Genomic DNA, 23,211 nt, shown 5'->3' on the forward strand with positions numbered 1-23,211 from the left:
CTGAAAGCAACACAGAATGCCCGAGAGCTGCACTGCATTATATTCTGTTATAGTTAGGTTATAGATTGTGAATTGTCACCCGCCACCTGAATTTTGTGTTCCTCTTTATATAAATAAAATAAATCACCATAAACTGGTGCAGAAAAAAAACATCAGAATGCAGGAAATAAAGTGTTTAATGCTCAGTTTTTTAAAATATTATTCAGCATTAAAGATTTCTTTAACAAAGTGTTAAAATCTCAAATTTCGTCTCAAGTGTCTCATCACACCCCTAATTATAAACTATAATTTTAATATCAAATGGATGGATAATCTATGAAACAAAATATCACATACCAAACTGACATTCATGAATATTGATGTGAGAGGTCAGAGGAGAATGGGCAGACTGGTTCGAAATGACAGAAAGGCATCAGTTACTCAAATAACCACTCGTTACAACCAAGGTATGCAGAATACCATCTCAAACGCACAACACGTTGAACATTGAAGCAGATGGGCTACAGCAGCAGAAGAAGTGCTTCTCCTGTCAGCTAAGAACAGGATACTGATGCTACAATTCCTAGTATTCGATTTCAGCTGCAACATTTTGATGGTAGGGTCAGAATTTGGCCTTAACATCATGAAAGCATGGATGTAGGGCTGTCCCCAACTAAGGATTTACATAGTCAAATCAGAATCGTCAAGTCCTACCTATAGTCGAATCGTGTGTTTTTAAGCACCTCAGATTGTTTGCTGAATCTCAAGGAATGCTACATATACTGAGTGTAATAACTTATTGATGACTCAAAACTGCCTTCAATATGTACTTCGAATCAATCATCCCCACTGATGAACCCCACAAAGAATAGTATAACGTTATTGTTTTTAAACAGTACACTTGGAGGTACACGGCTCTCCTCGGTGTGACAGTTTCAGGCAGAACTCTGCAGCCGCTCCCCCCTCGGCTCTCTGCCTTTAAACCCTTCGTGTCCATCGGGATCAGGTGCAGCCACTTATAATAGTATCGGACTAGTATCTAACTGAACAGTGACTCTGTTACAGTACGTAACGTTAGCCAAATCTAACATTGCCCGTATGTAAAGTTTACTGCTAACCTAACGTCAGCTAACTGAGCCTTTACTTACGCCTTTTCTTCAAAGCATTATCACCTTAATGTCTAACACTAAGGTTAATCTAATAAGTTACATTTTGGCTTCTCTCTTATCTTTGACTCCTTAAAAGCTGCGGTTAGAACACACTAACTTGTGGGGTGGGTTATTGGGCTTCGGGTCGAGGCTGCACTGAACTGCCTCGGGGGGTGTGTGGGGGCCTGGGGCTCGGGGCTTTGGTATCTCTGGGTCTGGGCGCGGGTCTACGCACTGGGGGGCTGGACCCCCTTGGACCTGTCCTGGGGCTGGGCGGGGTTGTCGCTGGCTCTGGGGTGCTGCTACAAGCCCTGGGCTGGAGGGACCTGGTGTCCTCCTGCTTAGGGGGGGTGGGGGACAGGGCTAAATGATGGGACCAGTCAGGAATCTGGACCCAGTGGGGAGGACCATTCTAGCCTCCCTATGACCTCCTTCACCTTCCCTCCTTTGGTCATGTCTCACTACATACACCCTTAGGAATCTGGGGGGAGGACAGGCTGCAGGGTATTTGGTGGGTGGGGCTACTTTATTGCCCTTCTTCCTCCCCCACTGGCCGCCCCTCAATTTTAATTACATCTTAGACACAGAGGGATTGGGGGGTGGGAGGGGCACGTTGGGAGGCTCCACTACCTGACAGTTGTGGGGTGCCTGTGTCACAACTACCCTCCTATTTTAACTACACCTTAATTACCACACACCTTATCTTTACTCCACCATGCAACACTTCACAATCCATGACATACATCCACTGTCTTTGGCGTTTATTGGTCGGGTCGGGGTCTTCTGCGTTTGGGTCGCAATTCGTCTGGGAGTCGACTTCTCTCCCACCCCTATTGGCTGCTGGGGGTCTTGCCTGCCTGTTGCTGGAGTCGGTACGGCGCGGTTGTGGCATCCCACTCTCACTATGAACTACATTCTGTAACAGGCTTATGTACACAAACATATACACACACATACACATACAGACACACTCACCCACACGCACTCAGACACACACAGTCTCACATATAGACACACACACAAACAATGGTTGTCCCTGGTAGAATTATTCTTGATGTTTTTCATTCAGTTACTTATTTAAATTAATTGTTATTATTTCAGCTCTCACGGTGTTGTGTGTCAAGCTGTATTTATGATTTTTTCTCATTTTCATTTCTCTTTCAATTGTCTTCCTATGTCAGCTGTTTATTGCTGCTGTTCGGCTGTTTGTCTCTTTGTTTTTGTTTGTTTGTTGGTGTGTTTGTTGTTTGTTGTTTGTTTGTTTGTTTTTCTCCACCCCAAGCACCCCTCCCCGTTCTCTTGCAAGTTTTGTTGCTTTCTGCAATTGGTGTTTCCTTCTATTTCCTGTTGTCCTCACCCCCCATCCCCGTTCTCTTGCAGGTGTTGCCCTCTCTCTGTGCTGTCTGTTTATGTGGTGTTTCTATTCCTCATCCCCATGTCTGTCCCCTGTCTGGCCCGGTGAAAAATAAATTTGAATAAATAACAATACAGACAAAGGAGTATATTAATACGCTCTTGTTAAAGTAAAATCTGTCTGGCACAATATGGTACCCAGCTCCTCATACTCATACCAGGCTGCCAGGCAGGGCAGGTTTATAAGAAAAAAATTTAAAAAAATAAGAGAACACACTTACTTACTTACTTACTTACACTAACTTAGCAGCTTGGGGCTGCTCCTATCTGGCTAATTAGCATAACGAGCTAAGCTAACAAGCTATTTGCCAACAGCGATACCTGTTAAATGTTAAAGAGGTGGTATTATGCTCATTTTCAGATTCAAAATCCTATTTAGGGGTTGGACCAGAACAGGTTTACATGGTTGAATTTTCAAAAAACACTATATGTGCTGAAGGCTTCGTTTTAGCTATGGAGTGATGCATCTTGTCTCTAAATGATCTTTGCTCAGAGTTGTACATGCGCAGTTCCTAGTTAAGGACTACTAGCCAATCAGAAGCAGAGAAGGGCGGGTCAGCAAAAAGACGGTAAACAGCTTTGATTCAGCTGTAGGCTACATGTTGCAGACCAGCTTGGCAACATGGACTGGAGCAAGAGTTTCAGAGTGGTGAGTTATTAATCTGTAACAAAAGTATCTTTCATCCATAAAGTTTTAACTGAGCTCTGTCTCTACATCACAGGAACTTCCTGTCCACTGACTGCTTGGAGGGTAGCTAGTGTTTGGAAGGGAGAGGAGAGGTGTGCTGCAGCTCACTGTCCACCGGTGTTTTTGAGGGCGTGTCGGAGTAGCTGCTCAGCGAGCATTATGACACGTATTTTCATTGTGACGTTACAAGAAAGAGAAGTAAAGGCTGGTCTACAAACCAGCTTTTTTCAGTCAGTTCAGAGCAGAGTTTTCTGTGGGAGATGGAAACTCCCTTTGGGCTGGACTTTGGGCTTTTTCACTATGCAAACCTAGTACATGCACAAAAAAAGATATAAAGGATAAATATAAAGGAGAGGGGAAAAGCCAAAAACCATAATACCACCTCTTTAACACATCAATAAAATAAAGGAATTTCACTCACCAAGTAGAACATGGATTTCCGGGAGGTTCTCTCGCCAATAAACTGTACAGCCTGTCATTATTCATACAGTATCTGCATGTAGAAATGTCCAGAAGGCTCCGACAGGCTGAGCCTCAGAGCTCCGTGTAGCTGAGTGAGGCTAACAGACGACGGACCGAATGCTAGGAGTGGCAGCGGCTAAAGGCGTCTGTCAATCAAAGCGGCCACGCCCCTAATAATGCAGAACTTTAAGCCTTGATATAATTTAAACAGGTGAGTTATAAAAAAATTCACCCCCCTCACAGTTGTTACGAAGGGCAAAATTAGCGATGTGCACTAAAACCATTTCTTGAACCAGGCTGTAAACATGTTTTATTCTGCTGTAAAGTTGGGCATTTTAACATGGGGGTTAATAGAGATTGACTCCCTTCTGCAGCCAGCCTCAAGTGGCCACTCGATGAATTGCAGCTTCAGATACTTCCGTATTGGTATCGAGAAGTGAGAGCCAGAGGTTGCCGCTTGTTCTGCACAGGAGTTTTGAAACAAACTTTTTTATTTATGAATTTTTTTTACAACCTTTTACTAAATAATCAAAATCAGGCGTTACAAATTCATATTAACAATAAATACCTCCAAAATCAGTACATTTTAAATACATACATAACAATACATACATACAAAAAACATGAGAAATAAATAAATAAAACACAAAATAACACAAGAGGTCTAATCAGTTATCAAAATGTGTATAATTTTGAAAACATCCAAGGCTTGTCTTATTTTTATATCTTTCAAGGCTTTCTTATAAAGAATTAACTCCTTCATAAAAACCAAAAACAGAGGTCTTACCTTCATAAGTCTACACTTATGGATAAACTGCTTAGCTAAAATAATTAAACTGTTATACATCAAGTCTCTTTTTTTATCTTTCAATATAACTCCAAATCTAATATAAAACTCTAATGGTGCTTTCAGACCAAAAGCGAAGCGAGCGTTCGGGGCGGTGACTTTACATACAAAGTCAACGCAAAGAGCCGCGATCTCCTGTCGGGCGACGCGAAGGCAACGCGAAGGAATCCGCATGAGTTGAATATTTTCAACTCAAGCGAAGAAGTCGCATGACGCTGAGTCGCAATAGCCTATCAGTGTCGAGATTGTCCGTACATCACTGAGGCTTCAGAGCGTTGTGTAGAGAGGACCAGGCAGAGCGGGTGATTGAAAATCTGCTGGTCGGCTGAGAGCTGCTAAACTTGGGGGAGAGGAGCAGGGAGCAGCGCTGCATCACAGAAAGTACAATTATTCTTATCAATATTAAATCGTTGTTTCAGAAACAGGTTACAAGGATTCATTTAATATTTTAAAATGAGTTTCTTTAGCTAGGAACAGTGAGGTATCCAGTTCTTAATCTACTTATAATTTCTTTTGATTGATCTTTTAATATATTTTTCCTTTTTAATGGTAAAGGGAAAAGTTTGCCCTTATAATTTTGTTAGCACTTATTCTCTCCTTAAAGTCCAGTTCACCTATATAAAGTGACGGCATCTGAGGTAGAACTACCTCATAAGACAGTATGCCTCTAACCAAGGTCACCATTGCCTGTGGAATTGCCTTGTTTCTTTGTACACTTCACATTAAATGTATTAATGAATACATTGTACTCCAAAATCCCACCTCCCATCCATCATATGTAAAATAGACCAGACACCTCTCTTCCCACCCAGTGACATAAAGATTTTAATTCACCAAAATGAGTGAATCTGTGTTTATAAATCATTTTCCAATAAAGGAGGACCTGCTCATGAAATTTGGACAGCTTAATAGGAAGTTTAGCAACACTGAAATCACATCTTGGTAAAAAAAATCAATCCCTCCACATTTATCAAATATTTTAGATGGAATATTAAACCAGAAGCCCTCACTATTTTGTATGAATTTCTGTAACCATTTAGTTTTACCACTCCATTCATGGCCTCATAGTCAATCACATTTAAATCCCCTTCTTCTAGCGATTTTAAAACATCTCTTTTTCTTAAATAGTGATGTCTATTTTTCCAAATGAAGTTAAAATTAGTTTGATTCATAGATTTAATTAAGTTCTCTGGGATGACCAGAGAAAACGCGGGGTACATAACTCTAGATAACAATTAAATTTTAGTAATTAACACCCTTCCGAAAATAGATAAATCCCTCTGTAACCAAGAATCAAGTATAGATTTACTTTTCTTTATACCAATCTCAATATTTTGTTCTTCTCTGGTTTTCCTGTCTCTTGTTATAACCACCCCTAAACATTTAACTTCCATTTTAACTAGAATACCATACAAATCCCCTAGAGGGTGTTCATGTATAGCCATTTGTTCACATTTCTTTAAATTTAACTGTAATCCAGAGAAAAACAATCCTGTAGAGAACCCCTTTATCTTCTCAATTACCAGAGGAATCTGTTCTGAAGTTTTGAGGAAGATGGTTGTGTCGTCTCAGTTATTCATAGATAATTACCTAGCACATGTAGGCTCTACCCACGACCCTGTACGCAGGATAAGCGGTTGACAATGGATGGATGGATGGATGTAGGCTCTATTTCAGGGCTGTTTTTTATAAGAACCGCTAATAATTCTGCAACTAAAATAAAAAATAAAGGGGAGAAAGGACAACCCTGCCGAATCCCTCATTTAACCTCAAATCTTCTAGACGTTCCTTGCGGGAGAGAAACTGAACTATTGATATCTTTATACATCATATTAACTACCTTAATAAATTCTGACCCAAACCCAAAATGCTCTAAAGTTTTCATTATAAATGGATGTTCAGCTGAGTCAAAAGCTTTGTAAAAATCTAAAAACAATATGAAACCATTGTCCTCGATAAAGTCTTTACAATCTAGTAAATCAAGAACCTGCCTAATGTTGTTGTGTATAGATCTGTCTTTAAGAAACCCTGACTGAGTCTCACTACTTATCTGTCCCATGCCCTCTTTCTACCGATTGGCAAAAATCCGTGTAAATAATTTGTAATCCAAATTTAATAAAGTTATTGGCCTCAGGTTATCAATATATCTCTTGTCCTTCCCAGGTTTGGGTAACAAAGTAATAATACCTTGTTTCATGGTCATCATTAAATGATTGTTTTCAATATTCAAAATTCTTTTAGGGCACTAAATAATAATTCTTTTATCTCTTCCCAGAAAAATTTATAAAAGTTTGAGGTTAAACCATCTTCACCCGGGGATTTGCCTATTGACATTTGCTTTAAAGCTAAATCCAACTCCTTCATATTAATCACAGAGTCACATCTTTCTTTAAAATCTGTCTCAATTTGAGGAATATATTGCTTAATGCTTTCAAGAAACAACAATGAATGTTCCTCTGAATAAGATGAAGAGTATAATTTAGAGAAGAATTTATATATTTCTTCAGAAATTGCTTTTGTGTCAGAGCATTCTGTATTATTCACCATCAACACATTTATTTCTCTCCTGTCTCCTCCTTTCAAGTCCAAATAAATATGAGGTATTCCTTTCCCCCTGTTCTATCAATTTTGGACTAAACTGTCTGGAACCTGACATAAGCACCTTCCACTCTATGGATGAATAAATTATCTAACCAGGCTTGTAAACTTAATAACTTGGCCTTATCTTCCTCTAACAACTCATTTTTTCTACAAACACCATTAATTCCCTGAACCAGTTTAAATTCACATTCTCTTAACTGTTTATTCCTGGTTTTACTATACTTAAGAGACAGACCCTAACCCTAACCCTAACCCTTCCCCTAACCTTATATTTAAAATATTCCCATTTCCTACAATACGTATCAATCTTCACATCACTCTTAATTTCCCCCAATAAGGCCTTCACTTCTTCTTAAATTCTTGACCTAAAATTCAAAATGGCTGACTTCCTGTTGGGTTTAGGGCATCACTCCAAGAGGCTTTTTGGTACATGTGTCACAGGAATTTCCTATATATAGGTGAAACGTGTTGCGGGGGCTGCTTCGTTGAAGGTCACTTCCTGTTGCCAGTAGATGGTGTTATGACTATAGGTGAATGTTGTGTATGTACATGTGTTCAGAGCAGGACTCTTATTAAACGTGTAAAATTTGGTATAGATCTGACCATGTACAGTCAAGTTACAACAACTTCCAGTGTCATGGCGCAGAGTAACTTTGACGCCACGCCGTTAACGGCAAGTTTTACAACATGGTTTAATCAGTGTGTTAAGGGTTTTCTGGGACAGGTTTGAAGTTGATATGTCCAACCTGCTAGATGTAGTACATTAAAACATAAAATGTGTCATTTCCTGTTGCTAGCAGGTGGCGCTATGACTTTGAGTGTTCAGGGCGGGACTCTTACGGGTGCTGGTCATATAATTAGAATATCATCAAAAAGTTGATTTATTTCAGTAATTCCATTCAAAAAGTGAAACTTGTATAATGTATACATTCATTCCACACAGACTGATATATTTCAAGTGTTCATTCCTTTTATTTTTGATGATTATAACTGACCCCAAAATCAGTATCTCAGAAAATTAGAATATTACTTAAGACCAAGTATTGAATGCTGTACATGCTCATACTTTTCATGTTCATACTTTTCAGTTGGCCAACATTTCTAAAAATCCTTTTTTTGTATTGCTCTTAAGTAATATTCTAATTTTCGGAGACACTGAATCTGGGATTTTCATTAGTTGTCAGTTTTAATCATCACAATTAAATGAAATAAACATTTAAATTATATCAGTCTGTGTGTAATGACTGAATATAATATCCAAGTTTCACTTTTTGAATGGAATTACTGAAATAAATCAACTTTTTGATGATATTCTAATTATATGACCAGCACCTGTATAATGCATCCCAAATTTGGTGCAGATATGAGCATGTAGACTGAAGTTACAACAACTTCCTGCTTTTGGACGCCACGGGCACGCCGTTCCATGGAATCTCACCGTTTGTACAACTTTTAATCGTCAGTGGGTTTAGACTGCACAGAAAAAAAGTCGGTCGGACTAAATCCCAAAGAGGAGTTTGTTAAAGGTTGTTGAGGTTACTTTGCAGGAAAAAAAATTCCTTCATTTTCAATAGGGACCCTGCACGTTATGGCTTGGGCCCTAATGACTTTATTTATACAAGAGAATGATGTATCAGTACAGTAACTTAGTGTCTTTATTTCATCATGGTTGGATTCTGTTATTAAAAGAGTCAAATTCATTGGGCCTTTCAGTGATAATAATAAAAATGCCTAGCCTCAGCTACCACTTATCTTTCACTCCAGGTCATAGAAATGTCTTGTGTTCAGCAAATCTGATTCTTTTACAGGGAATGGGTTATCTGCATGCCAAAGGCATCATTCACAAGGATCTGAAGTCTAAGAATGTGTTCTATGACACAAACAAGGTGGTCATTACAGACTTTGGCCTCTTTGGGATGTCTGGAGTGGTACAAGAAGGCAGGTAGGAGTGAAATAAATGCTCAAAAAATTGATATGTGTGTCTGGTAAGCCACAGTTGTTGTCTTCATTAGTGTTGTATATGTGTGTGTGTGTGTGTGTGTGTGCTTGTTTAGAAGAAAGAACTTTTTCCGGATACCTCAGGGCTGGATCAACTACCTGGCTCCAGAGATTGTTAGAAAAATGAGCCCAGAGGTTGATGAGGACCAGCTGCCTTTCTCCAAAGCTGCTGACGTTTATGCATTTGGGTACTGATTGATGTTGATTACAGTTTAACGGCCTACTCAGGTTAATCAAGAAACACTCAATATATGCTATATTTTAAAGTAAAGGAGGAATAGACACTCTAGTTTACAAGATAAACATTTACTATTTTTTGGTCAATTCAAATTTAACAGCTTTATTGGCATGAATGTATAACAACAGTGTGCCAAAGCTTGTCTTTGGCCTTTAATTAATTAAGATAGCATATAAGTTGGTTTCACTATCACTACGGTTTCCCTGATCTGATTTTTGTGTTGTGTAACTTTCAGCACAATCTGGCATGAGCTGCAGGTCGGAGATTGGCCAATCACCAAACAACCTGTGGAAACTACAATCTGGCTAGTGGGCAGCAATGAGGGCATTAAGAAGGTGCTGACAGACTCCAACCTGGGCAAGGAGGTCACGGTGAGCCTGTTACATAGATAATAGAAGAACATGGCTGTGGCAAAGAGAGACTAAAGGAAGAGAGGCACACACTGTCACTATCATCTTAAAGCCAGAAAATCTGTTTTTATTTTCTAATTTGGTCTGGGGCAAGGGAGTCAGGGCAGAGCTGTGATGTGACCAGCAAGAGACAACCACTATCACTAAGTGTGATAGGCTGAGATAACTGTCAATCATGCAAACACTTCAAAACATACTTGACAGTTAGCCTTACTGTCATCTTCTTAAAACAATAATTCTCAAAGGCACTGCCTTGTTGGCATAGACTGCTGCAGACACCTCAGATGCAAAAAATGACACGTCAACCAGCAGATGGCACTTTGATCACATTCAAAAACCTTATGTCCATGCATTCCCTGAATTGAGCTGCATCTTGAAATGTGCAAAACTTACTTTTTTGAACTCCTAGGCGGACAACACAAACATACACATTATGAACAAAAACAATATAGACATATTGACAAATAGTGCAGTGAGCAGAGTGCAAAGGATGCAGGAGTAGTGGATGTGATATACAGGTACATATACAGCATACATGTACACAGTGCAATGAAGTATAGTGCAAAGGATGCTGGAATAAATAAGTATAAGGAAGTGATGTTATATCTTCGCATCGGTCTGTCAGATTAACACGAAACGTGGATTAGTACTTTCCCATGCCCTTTGAGGCTCTATGCAAAATTTTGACCACCACCAATTGACCACTAGGTGGCGCAATAAATTAAGCTATCTCAGATCTTCCCATTGGTCTGTCCAATTAACAGCAAACCAAAATCGTTGGCGCCCCTCAGCCACTAGGTGGCGCTATTGTTGAAAACTTGTGAAAAAATAGAAGCGTTTAATAAAGATGTTTAGCTGATTTCAGCTCTTAGTGTCTGTAAGTGGATGTTTTTACGGGAATGTGGATCTTTCAGATCAATTTGAGAAGTACCTATCATATGCACGTTCCACATTTTTTTGTGTCAAGTAGTGTTGGGTACTTGTCTTGGTCTTGACTTGGTCTCAACCCCTCAAAGTCTTGGTCTTGTCTCGGTCTCATTATACTCGGGTCTTGGTCAAGACTTGGTCTCGGTTTGGGAAGTCTTGACTACAACACTACTTAAGGTCCCCCCTGAAGTCCCTTGAGGATGTTACGTCCTGGATGGCTAAAACCTTTCTACAGTTTACAGAAAATAAAACTGAAGTCCCCATCTTTGGCTCTGCACAGTCTTCCAACAACCTCAGTCTTGGTCCTGTGTCTGGTTTAAAATTTGATAACCAACCAATCAACTCATTTTTAGCACCAGTTATTTCCCTTTAGTATGCAGCTTTTTGTTTTTAGCACTAGCTTGGTCAATAATTAGTAAAAAGAACAGGCATAAGAAACACATTGTCTAAATTCTTTGTCCCTTGTACCTACCAAGCTCTGCTGCCTTATGTACATTCTGAGCAGCATTATAACAGGTACTAGAGATTCAGATACTTTTGCGTAAGATTTATCATTTACATCATAGTCAAGGTGGATGTCTTCTGGTGATACAGTCACAGTTGAATTGTAAGCTAGTAAACAGCCAACAAATTGATAAATGGAAATCACAGTTGAAGCATCCTGAATCATGTAATCCTCCTCATTCCATCCCAACAGGAGATCCTGTCTGCCTGCTGGTCCTCTGAGGTAGACAACAGGCCGACTTTCACCCAGCTGACTTGCATGCTGGACAGACTCCCCAAACTCAATCGCCGGCTGTCTCACCCTGGACACTTCTGGAAGACAACTGAGTACGTATCCTAGAAAGAGAAGGTGTATTCATGATCCAGAGTCAACCAGCCTACAACACCAATCACACCAACATCTTGGAGTCTGAGTCTACATCATTTTATTTAGTCGATAAATATCTGCCAAAATCTATATTTTCATGTCATGGAATCAGAAATGAGATGGAGCTAAAAGGAATCAAATGGAAAATTTTGTAAATAGGATTTTGTAAAGGAATGTGAACATTATGAAGCTGTCCTGCTGAGTATCAACTATGACTGCTGTTTGGTATTTTGAGAAGCAAGACTCACATTTTACGACACCTAAGATGGCATTCTACTCTATTCTACTCTACTCTACGCTTTTTTCCCTGGCACTTCAATAGTGTTTCTCAGTGTCAGTAGAATTATTTTCTCTTGTGTTTCTGAGCTTCCCAGCTCTTTCCTTCTCCTCTTTTTGTGATTTTCTTTCCTCTGGGTGCCGACTGATCCACCTCTGCCTGTTCCTGTTCTGCCTGGTCTCCCTCCCTCGTACATTTTCACCTCTGTCTATGCCTCTGTTTACCTGTTTCTGTATTATGCACACTTGCTTTTCAACACTGCTGGTTTTTGTCTCCTCACTCCGTTCTGGTGAAGGCCATGGGATCACCATCATTGCCTGAACAATAACTGTTATCAGTTGACATTGTCCGCACATCAGTCGAAGATATCATCAGTTGATGAGCTTTGTTTTGCTGTAACAAATACACACAAATGTCACATGACACCCTGTTTTGCTCAGACATGAGTGAGATATAATGAGAGCTACGGAGTTTGTTCATTCTTATTTTGACTCCTAACAGAACAATGAGCTAGAGTACAAAACTGGAGATAATGGTTTTATTCAAGTGTACAGCAACTTGTGATATTGCAACAGATTTGTTTCTTTCCTGCGTGCACCACATAGTACATGACAACCATAGTACACACCAGATGCATCATACAGACATTAGTTGGGATACAGTAGCCTTCTCCAGACTGTGACGCAGAGCTAACAAAAACAGTCACTTCCGGGTAAACAACTGGCAGTTGATTTCAATTGCGGAGATATGTAAAATTGGCAAAATAGTTTATTCATTTTCAGCCGTAACTGCAATGTTTAAAGATATATAATTAAAACGGAGGTCTGACGTTTCTGCTGCTGCTTATTTTAAGAACTGTGCCGCTTTGTGTTTTTGAGAAACCAAATCTACCCAACAGGGATGTCTTACTGCTGGACGCTTATTTTCTGTGGCCCAACAGGTAAACATTACATTTAGTGGTACCATTAAATTGTATGTATAAGTGCAGTGCCCGTTCACAGGCGCCGATGTGACGCCTCCCTGCACTTTTTAGAAAATGTATGTCGAGGTGTCTCACCATGCACCAACAGCATTAATAACACTAAAGCAGTGCGACAATAGAGGAGATACTGCTAGATATTTAGCGCTTCCTTAGAGCGTCATAAAACTCAGAGTTTCAACACAAACTCTGTTGCAACACATTTGTTTCTAATGTATATCACACCCACGTGTTGATGATAACTCCCTTTCAACAATTTACTACTACATCCAAGCATATATGCCTGGCTGTTGCAGAGTGGAGCGTCGTGCGCACCTCGCGTGACTTCCGGATAATTTATCACTGTTGATGAACCACACAAAGAATATTTTATCATTTTTAAATAGCCGGCTACTTTAATAGACCCGCGAGGAACTGCAACAACAATAAGCCTCAGTTTAGCTTCGTCTCGCAATCACCATGCACAAAAAGACACGATTCGATCAGCCGAGTATAGGCAGGACTTGACAATTCTGATTCAACTATGTAAGGTTGAAACATGTCCTTTCTAGATGCCAGTAAGTCTAGATACATCAGCACTTTCACTATGACTGAATATTGACATGTGAGATGAAAATGACACAGGAAGTGCTAAATGGCTGACTTCCTGTTGATTACAATATTTCATTAAAAAAAGCAGAAATATGGACTTAATACGTAATAAGAGCAATAATCCCACCATATCTCATGAAGATCAAAGAAACTTTGGCCAAAAAATAGCATGTTAGCTGTTGTTGTTGTGAGTGTTCACTATAGCATACTTTAGTATTTAGTAGACACACGGTTCATGTCATGTGCACAGCGGCACAGACACCGACTTTTGCCACAGTCACACAAACACACACTAAAAAATGTCATCAAACCCGGACAATTAATCACAATACCTGCATGAAGAGATACCACAGGAGGTAATGAGAAAATATTTATTTCTGTAATTTGGGTGAAGTGATCCTTTGAAAAGTGTACTCCCCAAAATATAAATAAACAATGCTTTGTTATTACATAAATGACTTTATGTTGGGGCAGCTTTGGCTTTGTTTTGCTGTAACAAATACACACAAATGTCACATGACACCCTGTTTTGCTCAGACATGAGTGAGATATAATGAGAGCTACGGAGTTTGTTCATTCTTATTTTGACTCCTAACAGAACAATGAGCTAGAGTACAAAACTGGAGATAATGGTTTTATTCAAGTGTACAGCAACTTGTGATATTGCAACAGATTTGTTTCTTTCCTGCGTGCACCACATGGTGTTAGTGAACAGGATGTGGCTCGTGTGTGTGTGTGTTTCCTCAGGCAGGATTGCAATGTTCACTCACTGAATGTGTCTGAATGTAATGGGCTTCACCAGCAGAGTGGAACCTAATAAAGCATCATCCAACGATGACCTCATGCATGTACTGAATATGCAGTGTTGGAGATTGTATTTAATATACAGTGTAATATGTACTTCAGTAATATTTATGTATAGACTTTAGACACTGTGTAAACTGCCGCTGGTGTATTGGTGTTTTGTTGTTTTTTTCTTGGGTGGGGGGGTTAATCTGTTCTGTATTTTGTACAGGATGAGTTGATAATTTGTAAGCTTCTGCTCTGAACAATGGAATATATTAAAGCTGGTCTCCAGTGACTACATCTGATCTTCTTTTGTGATAGAATCAGTGTTATGTATCAGAAATGATACAAATCATGACAATACACCAAAATGTGTCAAGATCAAGTTTAATGAGGTTAGGAAAAAAAAGGAAATAAACAGCTAGATACATTTATTGTCATATTACAATAGGGTTGTATAATGAGATGCAGTTTGTAATTCCCTTTATGCTACAAAGCAAATGATGTATACAAAATTAATAAAAGTATATACAGAAATAAACAATTTTCCATGGTGCAGTGCTGAGGATGAATTTAAGTCTCGCAGCCTGGAGAATTGCTCTGTGGCGGGCTTCACCAGGCTGTGGTTGGTGGGTACTGTTTTTAGCATCATTATTGATGTCAGTGAAGATTCATAGTTATCCAATTTTTCAAATAAAATGCAACTGTTCTTGGCCACAGTGGTGCTTTGAGCTAAATGCCAACATGCTCACAAAAACAAGATACGTAATTGATGTAGTACAGCCTCACAGATACCACATTTTACCTTGCCATACAAATGAAAGGTCTTCACATTCACATACATATGTTAAATAAACAATGTGTCAGATACCGTGATGTGAGAGTGGTTGCATAAAACCATAGAGAGGATAAGGGCTTTCAGCTCATTGTTTTGGTTGCAACTTTACAGTTTTGGTTCCATGTGTATGTTCTCATCAGTCTGGTTTCCTGTAGCAGCAGGCAACTGTCTTCAGTGAAAAAAGACCTGGCTAGCTGGTGAACACAGTGGAGCATTTAGCAGCTGAAAAGCCAGATATTTTCTTCAGGTGTTAGTGGACAAAATGTTATTTAACTGGAATTATGGGGGCTTCCCAAACCATGAAAAACATCACGAGCCCAACACAATATATACAGAGCCGACTACTCCTAGCTCGGCATCTGTCCACTGAATTCCCTAAATTAGGGATTAATTTAAATATTCTATTGATAACATTACCATACAAAACAACCCCACAATCTTACATCCACAAAAACAGTGTCTTTATCCATCTCCTGGTCTAGACTAAAGACTTGCTGCATAATTGTGTTTGTACATTTTACTCAATTCAATTCCAAACTATTGTAACATTTTCTCTTTTGAATCTATCAATTTAATATAATGTTGTTTCTGTTACTGTTTTATAAACTTGATCATTTTATGTGAATGACTTTAGATAAGCACTAAGACAGGAACAAGCATTTACCAGAATATACAGTATGACATACTAAGAGGAACAGAAAGGCAGGAGGGCAGCATTCAAATGGCCGAAATAACTGACAGAAGTTGTTCATCAGCTATTAACCAAATAGATAATCTTTTACAGTAAATCATACACACCTCAGAAGATTCACTTCCTTTTCTGACATCCTGTGGTGTCCTGGCAAAGAACCTCTATACACACTGACTTTGAACTACTGTAGCTCTCTTATTCACCATCATTGGATGTTGAACTACTTACCTTCTGGAAGAGCTGCAGGGTATATGACTTGGATCAAGTGATTAGCAACTTACTGACATTTGCTTCTGCCGACTTGATGGCTTATAGAAAATAAGAAATCCATGTATATCCTGTTTTTAAAATTATGCATATATTTCACTGATAATACTTCCAAACCTTTGGATCCAAAACGGGCACAGAAGTGGCAAGATCTTAAACCACACACATAGTGTTAAAATGAACACCATCCCAGTGTTTATATAATTCTCACCAGTTCAGTGTTAAAGTTACACTTTGGACAGTGTTAACATTTCAACTCTTTATAATGTTAAATATCTGACACGGTGCTGTTTTTTGACACATGAAAGTCTATTTTTACATTACACTCTGTTATTACCTTTCACTATTTGTCTTAATGTCTGACACTCACAGTGCTGTTTTATGACACTTGAAAGTCTAGTTTTTAAACACTAAATTGTGTTATTCCCTTTCACAAACAGAAAAAAACTTCCTAGTACCAGTCAGATTGGGCACAATTATGCACACTTACAGAGAAAATAAGGGTACAATATGTAGGCTCTCATCTCCACCATAAGCACCTTAAAAGTTTTTATACACAAGGTTCCCCAAGTAGTTTACAAAATTTTATTGTTTACAAAATGGGAATGTAAACGAAAGTGTCTTTGACTGGGACTTGATCATAAGTACGTGTTCATTTATTTCGCCTCATATCAAATCGAACTCCTAATATTATTTCTACAGGCTGCACAAGCCCCCATTTTACATTGAAATATTTCATTCAATTAGTTTCAGTATTAAAGCTAACAGATGGGTTTTCAAAATTCTCTAGAAATTGCTGAAACTAAACTATTTGCTATACCACTTCTTTGGAGTTTAGCAATAATTGATGCACAAAAATCTTTTGTATTTTCTTTAAGACCTGATACATTGTTCTCAAAACAGCTAGCCTCAGGGCTCAGCATGGCACTAAATCACCAAATTCTGTAATATCTTGGAGACTTTAAAAAAATTAGCTTGAAATTCTCTTAAAATGTTTTTTGAAACCCGATTATGTTAAAAACTGATGCTTACAATGAATTTATGAAGAAAAACAACTTAAACCTGGTGCTAGGATAAAAACTGTGATCAATTCTTAAATGGGTTATCAAGGACTGAGAAGCCACATGAACAGCTTGATAAATGAAACATTCCTGAATCCAAGTTCAGCAGTATTGCCCATAACTCACAAACTCTTGGAGACTCATCTGTCAGTCTCCAGTCTGCCTCTGTTATAAGCCTGAATGGAAACCTCTAGATCTAGCCCAAAATTCTCAAAAAGTCTGTTAAGACTGCTGCTGGCTGTGCATCTCTGGCTGTGCTTGTACTGGCTTATGATCCAGCAATACTTGCTAGATATTAATGTTATCAGTTATATTATTATTATTATCATTATGAATTATCAGAATAAATGTCAAATCATTACTTCTATTGAGTTTAAATGCTGATTTTTGCTCCTTAGTGAAAGCTGAAGAAACCAGACAGTTAATTTTGGTTTAAACTATTCTTTATGGTCAGAACATGAAAATAACTTACCAAAGAGTGGATCACTTCACAAATCAATCAAAACAACAGAATATCCAAAACAATTATGTAAAAATCCTTTTTCAACAAATATGGGAAATATAGGAATCTGAACTATCACAGAGGGAAGAACAGCGAGCAGATTTTTTTACTGCTCTCTGTATACTTGACTCTTCATACCTTTTGGAGAGAAAGGATCTTTTAGCAAGTGAAAAAGTTAAGTGATTCCCAGGGCATATTTCTCCTTCTGCATGCGGGAGGGAATCCTCCTTTAAGCAAAGTCCAGAGTTGTAACTAAATAAAATTTAGTTTAAAATATTTAGGAAACACTTGCCCGTGCATCTCAGGACAAGGACATCCTCCCCAAGGCATTTTCCACCTCTCATATAGGAGACAATAGGTTTTCAGTATTCAAATTATTCGAACAACAGTATACCAAAAACTGGTAAGGGTCAAAGTAATTCAGTGTATCAGAGGAATGTCAAAAAGCAGCAGTACTGTAAAAGAAAAATAACACATGTGACAACACTGTTGTTGATAATAAGTAGACTGGATTTGTGTTGAGGAAGTGCATCAGACCAGCCAATTTGGAAGTAAGCCTAGGCAGTGTAGATTAAGTCTGTGTTGAGGAAGTGCATCAGACCAGTTAATTTGAAAATAAACGTAGGTAGTGTAAATTAAGTCTGTGTTGAGGAAGTGCATCAGACCAGTTAATTTGAAAATAAACGTAGGTAGTGTAAATTAAGTCTGTGTTGAGGAAGTGCATCAGACAAGTCCATTTGAAAACCTAGGTAATGTAAATTAAGTCAGGGGCCGGCAGGAGATAGGAGTCAGAGACGTACGTGCATGTAAATATTGCAGAAAATATAGTCGATAGCTGTGTGTTAACAAAAAGTGCACATAAATGTTACCAAGGCATAAAATAATAATACTAAGATTTTGAGTCTTGAAGCCTCATGTTTAAGACCATTAGACAAAAAGTATAAAATAATGATAGTTGAATAACTGATCTAATATTAAACTAACATAAAGCTTAAGGATAACAGATGAATAGAGTTGATATAGTGATATAAAAAAGTATAAGAAGTTGATGGAAGGAGTTATAAAGTAATAGATATATGAATTATTGTATATGAATACTATTGAAGAAATAGTTAATGTGGACTAGTGCTCCATACTTGTATAGCGCCTTTCTAGTCTTTTACAACCACTCAAAGCGCTTTTACACTACATCTGCATTCACCAGTCACACACTGAGCCTAAGTGCTCAAACGGAAACTAACATTTCAGTATCCTGGGGTTCAGTATCTTGCCCAAGGACACTTCGACACGCAACCAGGGCCAACCCACTCTAGCTCCTGAGCCACATTGAAGCAATAAGCTTGACAGTGAGCAGATTAGTAAAAGAACGGCAATGACTGCTGGATACAGAAAAGAAAAGTGTAGTTGAAACAGCCTACTAAAGTATTATGATAATAAAGGAAATTTAGTTCAGAATAACAGGCTGAAAACACTTTTTGGTCGAGGAGAAGGAACAAAACTAGAAACATGATGACATCTGATAAAGTTTGCACATTTATTGAAACACAGAAGTACATAGGCAGCAATGTGAGGTATTATCTATGAAGGATTTAAGTTAGAGAAGGGATTGAGAGCCATCAATTTTGTATTAGATGTGAGAAAATGAATTTGATATTTTAATAGTTAGTTAGTTAGTTTAATAAACTCTGCTTTGATGATTTTTCAGTTGAATAGCTCCTTGATATAAAAACAAGGGGAGCTGCCTGAGTTTCTTTCAATGAATTGTTTCATTCTAGTTTCTTGGTTGTGTGGCTTGACAATTAACTGTCTTTTTCTTTTTCGAGGCATGAAGGCCTAAAGTTTCCAGAGAGTAAGTGTTTGCTCGCAGTGAGTGTGCGATGGCTGTCCTGAGAGGCACACAGCAGGTGAAATTAAATGGTAAAGAGCAGAAAAAAGAAATATTAGCTGCAAAGGTGGTCAAAGGAGGGAGCTGTGGCAGCAACATATGTGGTAACAGCACAACTAAGTAGTTAAAGATAAAATAAAAGACGTTAGATAAGAGATAGAGAAAGCTCAGAATGAAGGGAAAATAGGGAGAAACAGTTTGACCAACAGGTAGATAATATTAACATACTATATAGCCTTTAGTGAGTGAAAAGGAGTCACAGAGACGGAATAATGAAAGACCCCATCCTGTTAGATAAGGTCTAAATAGATATACCCCCAGATGAAGAAACGTACAGAGCAAGTGGAAGGAAGATGTAAGTAAGTGCATTTAAGGGCCAGTACAGGCAGAAGAAGAAGAAAAAAGAATTAGGGTCTTTAAAGGGTTGAGTTAAGATATAAAGGAGAGATGGAAAAAGAGAGGCTATATTAGATAGGGAGGAGACGAGAGCTAGATAGGAATAGAAAGAATAACAATTCAATTTTCAATTTTATTTATATAGCGCCAAATCACAACAACAGTTATCTCACAGCGCTTTTCATAAAAGAGCAGGTCTAGACCGTACTCTGTGATGCTATTTACAGAAGCCCAACAGTTCCCACCAAGAGCAAAGCACTAGGCGACAGAGGCAAGGAAAAACTTCCTTTTAAGAGGCAGAAACCTCGAGCAGAACCATGGCTCAGGGTGGGCGGCCATCTTCCTCGACCGGTTGGGGTGAAGGAGAGAGAGAGAGAGAGAGAGAGATGTAAGGAGAGAGAGGGGGAGATGTAAGGAGAGAGAGAGGGGAGGGAGGCAGCCTACACAATATACACACAGAGGTACACACAGTGAAGGTAATGTTGCTATAGACTAAATGAAAAATGGTACAGATATTTATAATAGTGTTAATGGTAACCATCGTAATGTTACCATTAACATTATTAACATTAACAAAGTTCGTCAGAGCACAGAACTCAGAAAGACAAAAGATCTGCCTACAGACCGAGGCACCTGCAGAGCACAACGAACCATGAGACATGACGACAGCGAGACAGAGCTGCACTGGACACGATGGCAGCTCTGAAGTTTCATGAAGAAGGCGAGAGAGCAGCTTCAAAATGGACACAGCAGAATCTGACTGTGAGGAAGAGAGGGAGGGCCACAAACGAGCAGTGATACAGGAGGCGTTCCACAGAGAGGCGTGTCAACCTGATGCATCACAGGCCCAAGCCCACCTCCACTGACGTCAGCATCTTCCCAACGCTGAGGACGCAGCCAGTCAGACCACATCTACCATCTACAGTCGAATCATAAAGAGGACAACACCACCTTAAAGACTGCGAACCTAACAGCACAAAGTTTAAAAGGTCAAGAAGGTTTAACAGTGAAAATGAACTTCAGCCAAAATGCTCTCACATGTGACCGAGTGCTGACAGAGACATCACCAAGGAAGCGCTCTCTGTCTCACATGATCAACATTACAAATGGTCAGACTGTCAGAGGCCTTGAAAACTGCAACATCTGCTGAAAAAGAACTGTTTGAAGACTGACCTCACAAGAGTTTGGGAGTAGGAGTGTTGATAATTTGTAGGAGAAGAAAAAATAGAAAGATAGGGGAAGAAAAAAGAAAATAGAGACTGATGTTAAATCCAAAAAAGACAAAGAATAAGGTTAGCTCAGGATCTATAAAATAGCAAGATATGTCATTAATAACTGATTAATTAACACAAATACACTGAGTTAATAAATGTACTGTCCTACTCTCTTCCAACAGCCACCTATTAACTGAATTTCAGCAAAAAGGGATCAGAACATCAAGCATTCCTTGTGTTTTTAGGAAAAGGGAATCTAGTGGGATTATTTTATATTATAACTTTTAGAGATCACTGTCTGCTCTGGATTTGTGCAGAGGAACAGCCAGTGCAGAGCTCCTTGGCGTAGCAAATACAATGACAGGCAGCCTTTCAGGCTTGATTTTAAAGAGGCCGAAAGGAGAAGCCTCATTGAAGCCTTTATAAAGCAATTTCAGCAGCACATTGCTACTGCTTGCTTAAATTTGATGATTGTGAGTCTTAAATCATGATCGACCTTTGTCATGTATTCCACAGGAACAACCAAGCAACTGTAATGATAACCTGAGACACATGTGTGATGCTGAACACCTGAGTTCATTTATGTTTTCTTTCTGTTTTTGTAGGAATTATTAGTAAACTAGTTTGAAGTATGGAAGAATTGTAGTGCACTAATGAATAATGGAGTGTTTCAAGATTTACTATTTGTACGTCCAATAACAATGTAATTCAATACACAGATATACAGGATGTTAGAAGGGTTAAATTGCAAGCAAATGGAATATCTAGGAAGCAAACTCATGTTGAAAAAGACTGATATTTTTCAAACAGATAGAGACGATAGTTAAAGTCTCTAAACTACAGTAGGATAAAGCTCACTTATTGGTAATAGTAACAATAGTGCAAGCAAGTTAAATAATCCTTCACAGCCAGTCAAAGACCAGAGGAGGCCACTCTCCTATGAGGCCTCGTGAGGCAGACGCAGCAGCAGACAAGATCAAGCGCGACCTGCATCACCACAGAGACAACTTTGACAATCACCAGCTATGAGTCCAAGTGAACCAGCAAAAGGGAAGAACAAGACTGAAACTACAAACGACTGAGTGCCCTCAAATTGGTACCCAGTCTGTTCCCCATGAAACCTGAGTGCCCAAAAAAGAGTTCCACAGTACCACGGACTAAACTTTCAAAATGGACATCATACATGTTTATCTGACATTTTGCACCATTCTGAAGTGTCACATGAATGATTGTTGAAACACTGTTATGTCTGGTCACTGTATTGTTACACAAAAAGTTCACTATGCACCATGTGATTGTTCTGATGATGTGTGCCTTTCAACACATTAGGTGTTGTTATAATTGTTAGCTTGCTAAAGTATATAAGAAAAGAACAGCTCACTGCATAAGATATTATTTGTTTCACGAGTGTAAACCATTTACAAGGTATATCTCACTATATTATAGCACGTATAGGTAGTTTAATATGTTAAGCTCATTTAAAGGGTAATGAGGAGGAGGAGAGAGAAGTAATGGAAATCCTTGTCATTATAACTTGCTCAAATGTGTTAGAAACAGGAACATCCCACCGCATGATTATTGATTATTTCACAACGTGTAAACACTAATTTGGGTATTTTCTTGAAGGTCTGCAAGTCTGAGGAATAGGTTTCAGATCTGCAAATACAATAGGCCGCCTATTTTCAGTGGTCACAGTGTTGGTGTATAAATTGTGAGGCTTTACAGCCTCAGAGGAGAGAGTGTTGTGAATTATTTTGGAGCATTATAGCCTAAATTGTTATCATTAATTACTAGAGCAATGGTGGTCTACATTGTCATCATTTAAAGTGTTATTTTATAGTGTAAAGTTAGGATCACAGTGTTGGAACTCTATAGCTCTGAGTGTGTGTGCTCCTTTCTGTATCTAACTGCCCAGGCTCAGCAGTAGCACATGTGTGTGTGTGTGTGTGTGAGCAAGTTCGTGTGCTTTGGGAGAAAAGGGAGGGAGCAGCATGTAAGAGAGCCAACAGATGATGTGAAGCCAAGAAACAGAGCTATAAAAGGAGGTCCAAAAGGAGGTAAAAGTCAGTCGTTACATGGTTTTCATGTCGACTCGGGTCTCTGTTCTGGTAACAGAATGGGGCTCTATTTTGCACCGATCTC

General features: G+C 38.9%; 1 protein-coding gene across 4 annotated transcripts in view; it reads left to right on the plus strand.

Moving 5' to 3' along the window:
* Positions 1–14,520, plus strand: part of LOC119882913 (kinase suppressor of Ras 1-like) — a 96,129-nt gene extending 81,609 nt beyond the window's left edge. For all 4 annotated transcript variants that reach the window (XM_038693276.1, XM_038693277.1, XM_038693279.1 and 1 more), the window contains exons 15-18: positions 8,947–9,080; positions 9,193–9,324; positions 9,610–9,745; positions 11,409–14,520. In XM_038693276.1, coding sequence (XP_038549204.1) covers positions 8,947–9,080; positions 9,193–9,324; positions 9,610–9,745; positions 11,409–11,555 — 549 coding nt within the window. In that variant the 3' untranslated portion in view covers positions 11,556–14,520. The remainder of the gene's footprint in view (positions 1–8,946; positions 9,081–9,192; positions 9,325–9,609; positions 9,746–11,408) is intronic.
* Positions 14,521–23,211: the final 8,691 nt, after the last annotated feature.

This window comes from Micropterus salmoides, unplaced genomic scaffold, assembly GCF_014851395.1.
Source record: "Micropterus salmoides isolate LMB-PRFRI ecotype aquatic unplaced genomic scaffold, ASM1485139v1 Ms_hic_scaffold_3, whole genome shotgun sequence".
NCBI classification, from domain to species: Eukaryota; Metazoa; Chordata; class Actinopteri; order Centrarchiformes; family Centrarchidae; genus Micropterus; species Micropterus salmoides.